Below are 16,561 nucleotides of genomic sequence, written 5' to 3' on the forward strand. Positions count from 1 at the left end.
CCGACACACACACAAATGCACACTGTTGCCCCGCCTCAAAGGGCCGTTGTGTCCGGTGGGTAGGTGGTGGTGGGGGTGACTCGAGGGGTGCTGATATGGTTTTTGTTTATTTCTCTTGCTGCCGTAAGATGGTAGCTCCGGCTAGACATTTCACAACAGTAGATGATCATCCATGACAAAACATTCATTAAGGTTGAAAAATAAAACAGTGAGAGTCTAAAGGAAAATTAAATTATGAGTAAGGACTTAACTGCTTAGTAGTTTTTTTCTGACACTCATACAAAAGAAAAAACATTAGATCTGACTTAGACACCATTTTAAGTAACTTTTCTCATTTGTCAACAGACATAAATATGAGACTCTAGCAGCCAGATATGGGTTTGCACATTTGAAATGTGTGAGTCAGTAACTAATAGCATGAGCTCTCTCATCTTCTCAACAATAGCTGCTCCAAATTGAAAAAACATATTTTCACATAAATGAAGGATTTTTTTGTTAACAGAAGTGTTCCGCTGTCAGCTGTTTACAACGTGAGTTTTTTGTTTTGAGCTTATCTGTAAACTGCTGACTTTTACCAGAATCAAGACTCTTTTATTTCTCTAAAGTTCAAATTTGTTCAGTTTTTTTTCTTTTGTTTTTTGATGGATGCATGTGGAATGAGCTGGTCTGATAAGTAAAAAGGGGAAACACTTTATCTAACAATCCCTTTACTACTTTACACTTTCACTCTCTGGGCGTGTCCACACATTGGATTGGATTTATTGGATAACATATGCACGCACACACACAAACACACACACACACACACACACACACACACACACACACACACACACACACACACACACACACACACACATAACACCTCATTCCTCCAGAGTGAGAGCTTTTGTTTTGGCTGGACCCCAGAAGAATGCAGACAAAGCAGACATAATATTTGGATTGCTGCGAGGTCTCTGTATGTGTATATGCAGATGTTTTAACATGTGTGTGTGTGTGTGTGTGTGTGTGTGTGTGTGTGTGTGTGTGTGTGTGTGTGTGTGTGTGTGTGTGTGTGTGTGTGTGTGTGTGTGTGTGTGTGTGTGTGCGCGTGTGTGTGTGTGTGTGTGTGTGTGTGTGTGTGTGTGTGTGTGCGTGCGTGTGTGTGTGTGTGTGTGGCTCCCATGCATGCGTACGCACATGGCAAGATCCATTGGAGTACACTGTGGCCTTTTAGGCGTCTCTCTCACCGTGAAATTAGAGCAGAAAAAACAAAGCTGCAACTAGAAAGGACTCAAGATGTGCAACCCCCCTGTTTAGACAAATAGTGGTTGTGACAGGAGCGGTGGTATTGGTGGACAGGAGCAATTGCCAACAGAGTAGCTGAGATGTAGTGGATATCTGGAAAGATAACAATAACATGCAGAAATTAACCTCTTGCCTGTTTTTGTTTTGTCTCATTTTCCTCTTTTAACCACTCCCAGGGGACTGTAATAGCTGCATATGTTTTATGTGGTTTAGAATAATTAGTCGCAGCTCTGCCTGACATCAGTTTATTTACAGCATGCCTGTGTGTGTGTGTGTATCTGTGTGTGGGTGATATTGTAGATATCGTCCAATCTGACTTATTATTAATCATATTTCCTCTTATCTTTGCTTTAATTAACTTCACTTAATATCCTGTAATACTATTTATGCTCACCCTGTGAAACTGAGCAACTGAGTTGAAGTTCATTGAGACCACTGCAGAGATAACATTGCGTTTCTTTCCGTGCAGCGATGTGTCCGTCAGACCTCCAGCAGCTGTGGAAGGAGGTGTCAGGGGTGCAGAGCAGCGAGGAGGCCCTGAAACAGGCCGAGGGCCTGGACTTGAGCACCAACAGCTCCAATTCTACCTCAGCCTTCCCCAAAGCTGCCAGCGCTCACATCCCACTGCACAGCCTGTCCAACGGACAGAGCCACACCCCAAAGAGAGACAGGTACCTAAACATTCCACATTGCGATGGTGTGTGTCTGTCCTCTGTGTGACCGCCAGTCTTTAATTCACACACTCATAGAAACTCCTGGCTTTTAGCTGTTCTTCCATGTAAACAAAGGAACAAGACATGCACATGCGGCATGCCACACATCCCCAGGGTGTAAACAGCTCCTATCTCATTTGATGGGAGGCTTGTTGGGTTCAGAATGTTCTGCCTGTATGCTACTAACCACATTCCAATGTGGAGGTGAGGAAAGGATTGTGGAAGCAGAAGAAGAGGAGAAGGAGACTGTGGCAGTCTGAGTGTGCTGTAGATATAAATTCCTCAGTCTATATGTGGGCCTGATCAATGAAGCATGTGCCAGGTGTATTCGAACCGTGTACCCTGTGTCTGGGTTGTGTTGTCCCATGCCTGTGTTGGCTGCTCACGGGCTTTTCTCCATCTTTCAGAGCCAGACTGTTTGAGTGGATATCCTCCTTCACCAAGGCAGACAGCGGAGATGACCACGTCCCCCTTTACTCCAAAGGCAGCCAACCCCCCAGCCAGTGAGTAGCACATTTCCACTCACACATACACACATGAGTGGACAAAACAGAAAGACGCGCTATAGGAGGTTGGTCTGAAGTGTCCTTTAGCACTGATTCACTGCTTTCTCCAGGGGCTATGGCTGACCCTCATCTTTGACCTCATTTTGTAGGGGGTTTGCATGGGTCAGCAAGTATTAATTAAAAAAGCTTTTAATAATTGATCAAATATGTCACACTCAGTCGCGTAACAGCTACCGTGCGTCTCTGGTATCAGAGATATAGTAGATCATGAAGAGGGTAGCATCAGTGTGTTAGCCTGCTGAGCAAATGCATGGCTGATGTGGAGGAGAATGTGGTTGCCAGCAGTTTGTCATGTCTGCTGTCTGAGCTGCTTCTGAGTTGACTCAACCACAGCCAGCACACACATACACACAAGACACACACGTGCAAATGCGCATGCACACAGCTCCAACCTCAGCCAGCACATATGATCAGGAAGAGGCGAAAGAGGAAAAAGACAGGGAGAGAGAGACATGTTTCCATCTGCGAGACAAATGGTTTTTGTTAGACAACCTTCTGAGGTTGACTTGGGAGAATCCCTATCCCACTTCACACACACACACACACACACACAAATACACACACACACACGTGCGCACAAATACACACACATACACACACATACAGAGTAATGTAAATATACGTGGAGACAGCAGCCATCGGCGAAGGTCCAGGTCTGAACCACATGTGCTACTGGACCTGCCACACACACACAGACACACACACACACACACACACACAGATACATTTATTCTACCCAGGGCCAAAACCAAACCTGGCCCCAGTCTTTCATCATCATCACACACACATACAAATACACAAACGCTCATGAATATGCACAGATGTACACACAAAAAACCCCACACACAAGCTCACCACAAAGGAACAACCAGCACATGACGGCAGCCGCCGCCAATCAGTCATGGCTGGTTGGTCCTGTGCCGACTCTGTGTCAACTCCTGAAACATAAGAACACACAACACTAACACACACTTGCGCAGCACACGTCAAGGACAGAAAGTCAGGTCATGGACTTCAAAATGTGCCTCTGAGGTTGCTGGACCAATTCCCTGGCTTCTGTAACTGACCCCACTCTGCTCTATCCTTCTCTCTCTGCACTTGGCTCTGTGAGCTGTATAAACTAATGACTGCTAACCAGACTCAGATGGCTGTATTGGTGCTGTAGCTACAGTTGGTTTCGCACATGTGTGTGTTTGTGCACTAGAGTGTGGCACATGAATACGATGCATCTTATTTCATTTTTCTGCCTTTATCCACTCTACGTTTTATGTACATAAATGGGTCAAATTCATCATCTGTTTTACTGTCTCTGTCCACAGTCATGAGGAACATGCCGGCTCCCATCCTCTCTACGGCCATGGAGAGTGTAAGTGGCCGGGCTGTGAAGCACTGTGTGAGGACATGGGACAGTTCATCAAGTAAGAAAACAACCACAGAAAAAAATATATTAAACAGTATGTTGTCTAGCATATGGTTATATATTATTAATTTATATTAGGAAATTACTGCTATTAAGAATTTTCTGCTTTGACCAGTGTCCCTTTTCCATTAATATCTATTTTTATTAGCCATCTATTTAATATATTATGAATAATATTATTCATTTTATAACCATTTATTATAAATTATTCATGTATTAATGGATTCTGGATGTGTCTTCTAGTTATAAGGACTATAGTTACCAACTTCTTCCCATAGACATTTGTCTAAATTCTCTATTTTTGAAACATTAGCTAAATCTTTTTCATTACATTACCCTGTACACTGTTTTCTGTTTCAGTCGATGATGTGTAAATGTGCAATCTTACCTGCTGCGGTCCCGTAATCTTGCGTTAATCACAAGCCCTGCTTTTGGCCCACATCACTCGGCGATGAACATACTGTAACAATGCCTGGTGCTAACTGTAAATAGGCTAAACAACACTTGCCCCCAGTTTTATTGTAGGAAGGAAACATAACACATCCTCTGATTCAGATAACCTTTAGGCAAAAAGGAGGAGGCAGAACAAAGTGGAGCTACAGTATGTGCTAAACGTGAAGAGTCAATCACTTACTAGTTCAGCATCACCCCACTGCTTCATCAGTTGCAGTCAGTTGCATCACATTTGCTCTGAAGCACATGCACCGGTACATACATACACGTGTCATGTGTGTAAATTCTTTGATTTTTTTTTTTACCTCCCACTACAAATCTATCCTCCTCTCCTATAATTTTTCTCTCAGCTTAGTGTTCATATGTTTGTCACTTAGTCCCGAAGTCTTCAGAATTAGATGTGTTTTGGTTATTTTTCTCTGAAGGGTCTGATGGATTAATTCTTTTCGTGAATATTATTCGTTTCATTAGCTCATCCCTGAGCACATATTTTGATGTTTCCACATCAGTGGTTAAGGCATCAGCAATTTTTCTTCTTCTCCTCCCTCTGTACGTATTTCAGGCATTGGGGGATGCCAATGCAGCATCTGGCCTTGACATTCTGCTACCTCCTCCTCCTCCTCTGTCACACATAGTACGCTGGACTTCCCAGTGGCACTGTGGCTGCTAACAAAAGCTTCCCAAGCCTCTAATGAAGCCCTAAACAAACTCAAGCTCTAATTATCTGGAACTTTTAGCTATTTAAACAATAGAGATATTAATAAGCTGGGGTGATGAAATATGTATTCACACACAAGCATGCGCACACACACACAAACACACGCACACACACACACACACACACACACACACACAAACACACACAGAAGTGTGCGTAGTGATTGTGATGGCATCGGACAGTCAGATCAAAGCTCGTAGGCAGGCTGGGAAAGTTTGGAGAGGAAAGCTGTTGTTTGGTGTCTCATTTCAAGTAGCCCCAGGGCAGATGGAAGGAGAGAGAGAGAGAGAGAGGGAGCGAGCGAGCGAGAGAGAGAGTGTGTGTGTGTGTGTGTGTGTGTGTGTGTATGTGTGTGTGTGTGTGTGTGTGTGTGTGTGTGTGTGTGTGTGTGTGTGTGTGTGTGTGTGTGTGTGTGTGTGTGTGTGTGTGTGTGTGTGTGTGTGTAAGTGTATAAGAGAGAGAAAAAAGAGGGAGATGAAAAAAATAGCGGCAGCAACAGATAATTCTGTCAGTCCGACAGTGCACTCCCTTCCAGCCAGCTTTAGTCATCGCCCCAGGAGAGAAAGGGGTAGAACAGAAGAACAGAGGAGGGGGACACTCCACTTTTTGAGGCCTTTCTTCTCTTCTCCTCTCTCTGCCCACCTCTCCTCCCTCACCCCCTCACTGTCCTCTGGTATAATACTCTGGTTGTGGTCGGTGGAGCTGGGTGTAATGTGGGTTAAAGTCTTGTCTGCCAGCGCTCAGAGGAGTAAACAGAGCCTCATTGTCGGGACACATCGAAAAAAAAAAAAAAAAAACCCGCTACTGTTTATGGCCCGGCTATAGAGACAGGGAAGGGTTTTGGGGGCAGATTTGGTTTGGAATGAGTGTGAATCATAGCCATTTGGGGAGTTGTGGGGGAAGATGAGTGGGATGGGAGAGTGGACAGAGGTACAAGTGAGGAAGAGGGAGAGAGAACGTGATAGAGAGAGTCAAAGAAAGAGAGAGAGGGGTGAGATCATGTTTTTGTTATTATTATCGTGCACTTGTGTTGAGCCGTCTATCTGCCTGGATTAGCCATGCCATGACATCATTGTTTTTGTTTCATTTCTAGTCTTTGCCTGATGTTGCCTAACATTCTACTTTCTTAAAGACACACACACACACACCCACACATTCACACTCATTTCCTGGTTTTAACATACATTTTCACAATAAACAGAAAAACTGCTTCATGAAGACTACAACAGTTGAAAGTTTACACCGCAGGAAATCAGAAAACTCACTCTGATATATCTCACACCCTGGTATGCATGAGCACACACACACACACACACACACACAGTGGACTAGCGGCGGCAACCTGTGAATAACCTTGGCGATGACAGAGGGGAGAGAAAGGGATGAAGGAAGGGAGACAGGGAGGGGTGCACTGGGAAAGATCAGAAGGTCTCGGGTCCTCCCACATCGGAGGAAACAAACAGCGCCACCATTCACATGTACACACATCTGTGCACACGCACACACACGCACACCGGTGTTAATAAGCGGAGTGGAGTTTAGTTAACAGAAAAGTCTTAAGATAAGGCTCTGTGTGATAACACATGAGCTCATATCCAGGTGGTTGTCTTGGATCATGCCTCACTGAGCACCAGTGAAGTATACGCATACAAAACACAGCTGCTGTGTCCATCAGCAGACAAAATAAACCTCCAAGATTATGATTTATTTATGTGTCACTGAAACGGCTCATGACTCCGTTTATATCGAAGTCAAATGGCTGACTTGTTACTTCATCATGAAGGGTATTGACCTGAGTGCAACTGGACAAGCAGCACGCTGATCTTCACACTTTTTATTTGTTGATATCAACTTATCGCTCAAAAATGATTGAATGCTGATCCTCTTGACCCGCCCCTTTCTTCCAGGCACTTGAACAATGAGCACGCCCTTGATGACCGCAGCACTGCTCAGTGCCGAGTCCAGATGCAGGTGGTTCAGCAGCTGGAGATACAGGTGAGCAACACACACACACTTTTCATCCGCTCACAAACAGAGTCATGAGGACTGTTTCAGCCAGTAACTTGTCTGAGGCAGGGCAGAGTTTATGGAGAGCAGTGGAGCTTGTAATTTAAAAGGAGCAGTCGGCAGGGAAGCTGCCATCGCCGCTCCAATTATAAAGCTGCTCCGGTCACCAGCAAGAGAGAGCAAAGCTGAGCGGGGAGGAGGGAGAGGGAAAAGAGAGAATGAAGAGAGAGAGAGAGAGAGAGAGCTAGAAAGTGGAGGACAGGGCTGCTCGGCCCGTCTTGTTCTTAAAGTGGTTCATGCACGCAAACACTCTTGAAACATCTGAATGCTCCAGCTAAAACAAAAAAATACCAACACAGGATAAGAACTGAACAGTACATAAGAAAAGTTCCAAACAAAGTGAAAATATAAAACCATCGCACACATCCTGACATAGTTTTGGAAACCTCCTCCATTCATGCCATAGTGTAGTGTGTGTCTGTCTGTGTGTGTGTGTGTGTGTGTGTGTGTGTGTGTGTTGGGGGAAGGAGTGGGGGTCTGGAGGGGTGGGTGGGACGGGGCAGCAGCCCAGAATTAGGGTTAGAGTTGTTTTTGGTGGTGGTAGTAAACAGCGTTTAGCTGAGCCCCTCAAGCCACCACCAGGGAACACAAAGTGACAGAGAGGCAGCTGGTGTCACATCACGTCAGGACGGCCGTCTCTCTCTCCCTAACATGTCACTTCATCCCTCGGCAGTCCACAGGCAGCCCACCACTCTACTCCACAAACACACACACACACACAGCACAGACACTGTGTTTGAGTTTCTCATATTTGCACACGGCCACACCCCGCTGTAGTGTGAGGGTATGTTAATGTAACTTATCTGTCTTGGTGGAGAGACACTGTTTTTGGAAGCTACAGGTGTGTATGCTGGTACTTACGCACAGACATATGCAGGATGCAGCGTTTCCTTAGGCTGCAGCAGAGGCAATTCAACGGCAGTTTAAACTGTCAATCGGGGACGAGTATGTCTGCGGGCTTGTGTAAGAGTGTGAGAGAGAGCTCCAGGTGCTGAGGCAGCTAACGCTCATATTCATCTCCCTGCCTGAGGTGCCATTGTAATTTTAATTCTGAGTCAATACCTTTTTTTTTTATATTAAGTGTTTTTCCTTGGAGATAACCATCCCTGTGTGTTTCACAGCTGGCGAAAGAGAGTGAGCGACTCCAGGCCATGATGACCCACCTGCACATGCGCCCCTCAGAGCCAAAGCCTTTTAACCAACCTGTGAGTACACAGCGGCAAAATAAATCTCTGATCTGTGACCGTTCTTTCACCGTCTGACCCCGAGCTTCCACTGTCATATCTTATTCTTTATCAGTTCCTTTACTGCTTCACCTTCCTGGGATTTAACGTTTCCCTGTTCCTGTCTAGCTTGATATCTGCGCCCTCTGCTGACCAGCGAGAGTTGTTATATTATTAATAAATCACCCGTGGACTACTTTTCTGTCTGCTTATTCTTTTTCATACTCTTCTTCTCTTTGTCCTTCTCGTCTCTTCCCCTCTCGCCTCTCTCTGCCTTAAACTGCCCACGATACAGTTGAGTTTCACTCCTCAAAGAAAATCATGTGTCCAATTTGATTCCCAGATTTGTGTTTGAATCAGCCTTTAGTTCTTTTTAGCTGTTCTAGGAACAAACAGCCAGAGCAATCTCTCACAGTATTTTTAGTGCGTGCTGACAAAAGGGATAGAAATTTGATGTGTGTGTGTGTGTGTGTGTGTGTGTGTGTGCGTGTGCGTGTGCGTGTGTCCACGCTGGTTGGCAAAGTTGTTATTAGGTATCTAATGAATATTTCATTATTCAGATTGACGAGGAGTCTTATTAAAATATGAAGATGTTGAAATTAATTGTCAATTAGAGGTGGAGTGTCTTAATTTGAGGGGATATAAATGGGTGCAGCAGAGTGGCAATGGGTGTGTGTATTTGTGTGTACTTTTGTGTCGGGATGATGTGTTGATCACAGGGGGATCAGCTGCCATTAACATCTAATGGGAAATCAGGAAGAGGCGTGTCCTGTCACCACTGGAGATGAGCCTTGGGGTCAGGGATTGGAGGAGGAGGGGCAGGGGAGGAGCGTCAGGAATGGAAACAAAGCTTGGCCTCAATTAACAGGGTTCGACTGTTGCCGTGGTGATGTGGCAGGGTTGCAGCGTTAATGAAGTACCTGTTAAACAGCCCCGCCCCCTCCAGTCAGCTTAAATGGTACAGAGGGGGGGCAGAGTAAAGAGAGAGAGGCAATTCACGCATTTTACATACATATAGACAACACACATCCACACACACACATACTGTAGACACAAACTGTGGTTTTAATTAGTCCTAAACTAGCATCCCTACAATGGCTGTCCCAGAGAGACTGGAAGTTCTGGTTTTGTGCGCATGTGTGTGTGTGTCTGTGTGTGCTTGCGTGCGTGTGTGTACGTGTGTGCAAGGCTCTGCCTAATTGGACCGTATTAATCCGTGAAGACTTTGCCATCGCAGAATGCATGTGTGTGTTCCCTTCTAACAAACATGCTGTCGCGTGGTTTTGTTTTTGTAAGCTCAGGGTTAATTGCAGCCAACGCTGTGTGTATAAATATATGTTCACGTTCAGTCTGTAGTGTACAAGTGTGTGTGGTTCTTTACAAGGATGTAAATTGCTTTTGGGAAAGGGTAAAGGGACAGAAATTCACAGATAGTGTCAAAGGTTGTTTTTTGTATTTGATGTGGATTAAAACCAGTAGTGTTTCCTGGATATACCTCTGTTGGTTAAATATCATCAAATTGATGGTAAAATGAGATGGAACAATTCTCTACGACCAGAGACGTTGTTGGCTCGTGGTCCCGCTGGCTCATGTAGTTTCATCATTTTTGTTCTGGCAGAGCATAGGCACAACCCAAATTAAATTAATTTTCTCACACAAATTATAGATAAAACTGTTAAAAAATATTTTTTCCCAAAGAGATTTGTTTTGTATACGACACAAACAAATTATCTAATGCACAGATATCACCTGACCCTGATCTCATCAAGATGATGCTTCCCTGTAAACGGGAGCAGCACTCAGCAGATTGTGAAGCTTTAAAGCAAACACGAGGGAAGCATTAATCACATGAAAAAATACAATTTGATGTCTCTGTACTAAAAATTAGTCTCCACACTTTGGAAAATAACTTATTTTGATTTTTCTTTTTTTTAAACACAAAATTTGTTCCCCCTTTGATTTTCAATATATAGCATCTCATCTTTCAAGCTGGCACTGTAATCATAAATATTATTAAACTGAGGTACAGTATGAGTATAAGAGAAATTTTTGTCTGTTTAAAAAAAATTGTTCAATGAATGTTCTTTTCTTTTTTTTAACGGATAGAAAAACAATGAAACTTCCTTGGCGGCCATGTAAGCTGAAACCACCCGCCTCATTTCTCCGTCTCTGTCTGTGCCTCTCTCTAGCTGAACCTGGCTTCCAGTGGCTCTCTGTTGAAGCGGGACAGCGATGCCTACCCAGAGGGTCTTCCCCACCCCCCCACCTCGGCTGCCACCCCCATCACCCCACTGCGCCAGGGACCCTCGGTCATCAGCTCTTCGAGCCTGCACACACACTCCCACTCCCACACGCACGGTGTCGGCCCCATACGTAGGCGCAACTCTGACAAGTATTGCACCCCCATCGCCTCAGGTAGGCACATACATTCTTTTCCCCTACCTCACTCATTATGTAATTATCAATTAAGTGATTTATAATAGACTTTTTTAATCCAGCATTGAGTGTTTTTTCTTACAGTGCTTCTCTCTGTTTTTGTGTGTTATCCCCCCCCCAATAATTACAATATGTCTCCATTCAGCCATCACCTTTCATTCATGTCTCAAAGACGGAGGCAGTTGATCTCATCTATCTCTTGCAGTACATAAAATCCTGTAGCCTTAGTTTTAAATCCAGGTATCCAAGCAACATATTTGTATGTGGCTTTGAATAAAGTCACATTAATTTACATTCATTCATATTACTGTGGCAAAAGTCTCTAAATGATATGGGGACTATAATATCAAGCAACTTAATAAATATTGCCAAGATATTACTTTTCCGAGACACAATTTGAATATTTGTACCCATTTTTCTTTTTATGAATTTATTTATTTCAAAGTACCACAAGGCAATTCCTCAATTTTTTTGAGTTTTTGTTTTCATTTAATAACATTTACGTTTGGGTTATATTTATGTGTTATACTACACACAAATCATTTCTTAATCATTTAGTTGATAATTGTTTTCAAATGATCTTTTTTTCAGAGCTGGCTCAGAACTGTGAGTTCTACAAGAACGCGGATGTCAGGCCTCCCTTTACCTACGCCTCTCTTATACGTCATGTAAGTCTCTCCTTAGATCTGATTCTGCGTCTCGTCTCTCCAGCTGTTTTCTCCTCTAAACCTTGTCCACTCTCTTCCTGTCCTCAGGCCATTCTGGAGTCCCCAGACAGACAGTTGACCCTCAATGAAATCTACAACTGGTTTACACGGAAGTTTGCCTATTTCAGGAGAAACACAGCCACATGGAAGGTAAAGGCAAACTCTGACTTATTACATTAAGCCTTAATATGAACTAAATTCCTTTGTTGAGCCTAAAATTGACCTGACAATTTGCCGTGACTCTGTCACTGCTGCCTGGGCTCATTTTAGTGTAAATATCTCGAGCTCAGTTTTTGCTACAAAAACTTTTTCTGGAAAACCGAGAATCAAATGTTGGAAAATAGAAACCACAGCAATTAACAAACACGTTTGAAGTTTTTTAGCTGATGGTGAAAATGAACAGCAGCATATTTAGAAAATGAAAGTGTGGACTGCGGTTCTGACTCAATCAGCTGAGCTAATTGTCTGCAGAGTAAATGTGTTCCGTGCCCACTGATGAAGCCCGAACCCGAGCAGATGCAGGCCGAGATCTGTTAGACCACATTGAGAGAAACAAACTTCATAGGCAGGTTTTTGAAGTGTTATTTCAAACATTGAGGCCGGTGACTCACTTTGTAGAAAATGGAGTCACTGTTGGCCTGAAATGTAATGACGCCTGTTCACTGAATGATTCAAGTACAAGAACACACTCTTGTTCTTCATTTAAAAGCGGACATTGCTCTGCGAAAGATTTGACTGATTTGACAGTTAATGGTTGCTTCTGTTCTTTATGAGAAGCTTCCCTCCATTATTCTGTCTCTCCTCCTCTCTTACTCCATCCTTCATTCTTTCTCTGTCTCTCTCCCTCTAAGCCATAAACAATTCTCTCACCTCGAACATGGCACGTGGAGAGTCGGCCCCACTCGTCCCAGTAGAGCCACATCTAGCCTCATTATAGAAATGCACATACAAAGCTAGTGCACACACACACACACACACACACATAGAATTCTCTCTCGTTTTCCCCCATCATCTCTCTCTCACACAGACTCTTGGCCTGATCCCACAATCATAGGTACTGACCCATTTCTACACAAACCTCACACTAATTTGAGTGTAAGTTCCTCCAGAGAGAGGGAGAGTGGGAGAAAGAGCAGAGCAGGGAGAGGGATGGGTGGAGGAGGAGGGGGTGATGCGAGACCCCGGCCTTTTTCTAATAGCCCTAAACCATGGAGGGAGGGTGGGATGATGATGTGGTGTGGAGAGGGTTAAGAGACGGGGCAGCCAGGAATATCTTTACCTCCTCATCTGACTTTTATGAATTTTAACTATTAATGTCTGGTGTCTGCTTCCTGTGCCGTTGCCCTCGCAGACCTTTAAATATAGCTCGCCTTGGCCTTATGTATTTATATAGCGGCTCGGTGAGTCAAATAGAGCCGCAGAGATGTATGTCCTTTAATAAGCTGTTATATTTCATGAGGAGAGAGCAGCGGTGTCAGGGAGTGGAAGTCATTGATCAGAGAAATGGAGGGAAAGAGAAAAAGAAAGAGACAAGAGAGAGAAAAAAGAGAGGGGTGATTGAGAGAGGAGGGATGAGTGTGGAGTGTTATTTCAAGGTGCTTCATGATGAGTTGGAGGCCTGAAAGAGATCTTTATTTTCTGTTTAATTTACCAGAAAAGCCGAAGCAGATTTTTGTCACTTTTTTTAGTAATCAGTTCTCTTTAAGATGCTTCACTTTGAACTCTAGTGGTAAAATGTGCTTCTATTTTATACCAACAGATTTTCTGTAACACAGATTTTCTGCATCATGAGTATTTTTTATGATACTTGTAATTACATATTTTAATCTTTATAATATTTTCAATGCAGTATATGCAAAGTACATTAATTTTTTTGCTTTATAAGGGTATGAAAATATTTATTTCTCTGCTTTCTAACACTTACCTGTTAACCGTCACAAATTCTCTGCTTGTTTTTTCATCTTTTTATTTATCATCTTATCTGCTCACATGCATGTATATAGTCCTATTCAGGATCATATGCCAGCAGCTAATCCCAGACCACAACAGGCAGAAACACAACTCAAACATTTACAAAAAGTCCCCCAAAAATTCTGCCTCCAGCTTCTGCCCCCCTCTCAGCCGGAGGGAGTGGAGATGAGTGGCACATGTGCTGCGACCCACTGTAAATGACTGCTAATGTTTTAACTGGGAGAATTAGGCTTTCATCACGGAGACGAATGCAAATAGCACTGCAATAGCACTGGTGTCTGGTGTGTGTGTGTGTGTTAGCGTGTGTGTGTTTGCACTGTCAGGGTGGCGGGCAGAGATTGGGGTCAGACTCATTTACAAAACTTAGCATCACAGCTCGGGGGTTGAGGGGATGCGGGGGAGAAAGGGTTCCTCTACTGATTATGGCTTGTGTAATTACGTGTGTGTGTGTGTGTGTGTGTGTGTGTGTGTGTGTGTGTGTGTGTGTGTGTGTGTGTGTGTGTGTGTGTGTGTGTGTGTGTGTGTGTGTGTGTGTAATTATGGCGAGGAGTGATGCATGCCTGGCCTGTCCCTCCCTCTCGGCTTAGAACAGCGTGTCAGAGAGAATATGCAGGATTTAATTATAGACGAATTAAAATTGGTAATGAAATTGGGCATGAACAAACTACAAATAGCAGATGAAAAGGGAGGCCTCTCCCTGGGGGGGTGAGACAAAGATAGCGGTGTGCCTGCCTGCCTGCCTGCCTGCTTGCCTGCCTGCATGCGTGTGTGCGTGTGTGTGTGTGTGTGTGTGTACGTGCGCTGATGATGACTGATTATTAAAATTCTGAGATAAAATAAAGCTACGAGAGAATTGCTGCCTCGTATTAGCACTGTACATGGAGCCACAGTATGTGTATGTTTAGAAAACGTGATGTGTGAAAAAGGATCATTATTCTCAGGTGACACTTCTTATAACCTGACAAAAACCTGTGAAGCCTTGTTTGTACTGAGCACATGCTGAGTGAGTGTTCTTACTTCCAGCAAGGTGATGACTTCAGGAACAAAAGTAACCGTTTGTGCTGATGTTTTCAGTTCACGCGTACATTTCATCTTTTAGATAAGCCGACTTAGATCAGTTCTTTGGTTGTAAGGCTACACAGGGAAACATTAAGGTCAATTTTACAAAATTGAAGTTTCTGTATTAAAGGTCCAACAGAAAAGAACATCTACAATCGAATAAAATAAAATAAAATGTCTGAATAAAATCCAACGGATAATAAATAAATAAATGAAAAGAAAAAAATACTCATGATAAAAACTTGTTGATTGATCTGCAGTCATATTAAATGATTGTCTTTTCTCTCTCTTCTCCCAGAATGCTGTGCGCCACAACCTGAGTCTGCACAAGTGTTTTGTTCGTGTTGAGAACGTGAAGGGAGCCGTGTGGACTGTGGATGAAGTTGAATACCAAAAGAGGAGACCACCAAAGATGACCGGGTAAGGACGCACAAACAATCATGTACATGCACACACACACCTCTGCGCACACTTTTTCATGCACACATTTGAGATGAGTGTGATGTGAGTGTGAGCTTATAGGCGATGGCACTATGATTGCCTAAATGGTTCCTCTATTATTACCAAGAGGCCAACTCGGCAATCATTGAGAAAAAAAAACGAGGGCTGCTGACTTATCGTGTGCATACTGTATGTGTGTGTGTGTGTGTGTGTGTGTGTGTGTGCGTGTGTGTGTGTGTTTCCCTGTTTGTCGACACCATTAGTAAGCAGCTGCGTGAGATGCAAGAGAGCAAAAAACCTTGTTAGCGTATGTAAACAGATGTTTCTCCAACCGCCAGAGAAACCAGGGATAATTACGCACACACACACACACACACACAAACACATGCACAGGCTCACACACTCACACCTGCACACCAGATATCAGACGCTTTCTTCTGTGTTTTAGTGTCTGTTTACTGTCTGTGTGTTTCTACTTGTAACAAACATATTTGGTGATTTGTCGGAGCGCTTTGGCTGAGGTGACATCTTTCAACATGTCCAATTAATCTGTGATTCTCACCTCTCTCTCTCTCTCTGCGTGTGTGTGTGTGTGCGTGTGTGTAGAAGTCCCACTCTGGTGAAAAACATGATTTCAGGCCTGGGCTTTGGATCCCTAAACGCCAGCTACCAGGTGAGGAATGCCCTCTGCTCCGGCCGTTTCTGTCTCTCTCTCTCTCTCTCTCTCTCTCTCTCTCTCCGTGTCTCCCTCTCTCACTCACACACACACTTACACAGAGGAGCCAATGGAAATCAAGGGCACTGATATCAATTCCCTCTCATAATTAGCAGATTCCCTAACGACGTTCACACCACCTCCTTCCACCTACTCCCACACCAACGCACATTCCCACCTCTCACCTCACTTCTTTGCACGTGCCACCTCCACACACACACACACACACACACACACACACACACACACACACACACACACACACACACACACACACACACACACACACACACACACACACGACCCACCTCACAACTCACACCAAACACACACACACGCATGCAATTTTGCGACTGAGATGATTTATTGCGTCAAGTAGTTGTCAATTAAGGTTACTGCATAATATTATCGCCTGTCCCAGAAAATCCATATCTGAGCCAATGAGAATTCCCCTCTTTTCTTCTTGCCACTTTCTTTTTTTTCCCTGTGTGAGAGCGGAGGTTAGGGCCCATCTCATATCTACAAACAGCTGGATGCGAGTTTCTGGAGCAGTGACAGAAGCTGCTCCTGTTGTTTCGGCTGTTTTCTTTGCTGTTTCATTGATTTTGTGTTTAAGTCAGTCTCGCTTAACATTCCTGTTGAGACTGTCATGTAAACACACACACAGACACACACACCCACACACCCACACACACACAGACACACACCCATCCACACACGCACACACACACACACACACAGTCATGACAGGGACTTGAATGTTTTAGTCCAAACCCTGATGTGGA

At 43.9% G+C, this 16,561-nt stretch overlaps 1 protein-coding gene across 4 annotated transcripts in view; it reads left to right on the top strand.

The window, feature by feature from the left end:
• Positions 1 to 16,561, top strand: part of foxp4 (forkhead box P4) — a 192,847-nt gene that overhangs the window by 169,807 nt on the left and 6,479 nt on the right. For all 4 annotated transcript variants that reach the window (XM_035630784.2, XM_035630785.2, XM_035630786.2 and 1 more), the window contains 10 exons: positions 1,757 to 1,958; positions 2,408 to 2,503; positions 3,886 to 3,984; positions 7,065 to 7,152; positions 8,346 to 8,429; positions 10,637 to 10,862; positions 11,475 to 11,551; positions 11,639 to 11,740; positions 14,919 to 15,040; positions 15,668 to 15,734. In XM_035630784.2, the coding sequence (XP_035486677.1) occupies positions 1,757 to 1,958; positions 2,408 to 2,503; positions 3,886 to 3,984; positions 7,065 to 7,152; positions 8,346 to 8,429; positions 10,637 to 10,862; positions 11,475 to 11,551; positions 11,639 to 11,740; positions 14,919 to 15,040; positions 15,668 to 15,734 (1,163 nt within the window). The remainder of the gene's footprint in view (positions 1 to 1,756; positions 1,959 to 2,407; positions 2,504 to 3,885; positions 3,985 to 7,064; positions 7,153 to 8,345; positions 8,430 to 10,636; positions 10,863 to 11,474; positions 11,552 to 11,638; positions 11,741 to 14,918; positions 15,041 to 15,667; positions 15,735 to 16,561) is intronic.

Source organism: Scophthalmus maximus, chromosome 6 (assembly GCF_022379125.1).
Source record: "Scophthalmus maximus strain ysfricsl-2021 chromosome 6, ASM2237912v1, whole genome shotgun sequence".
Taxonomy (NCBI): Eukaryota; Metazoa; Chordata; class Actinopteri; order Pleuronectiformes; family Scophthalmidae; genus Scophthalmus; species Scophthalmus maximus.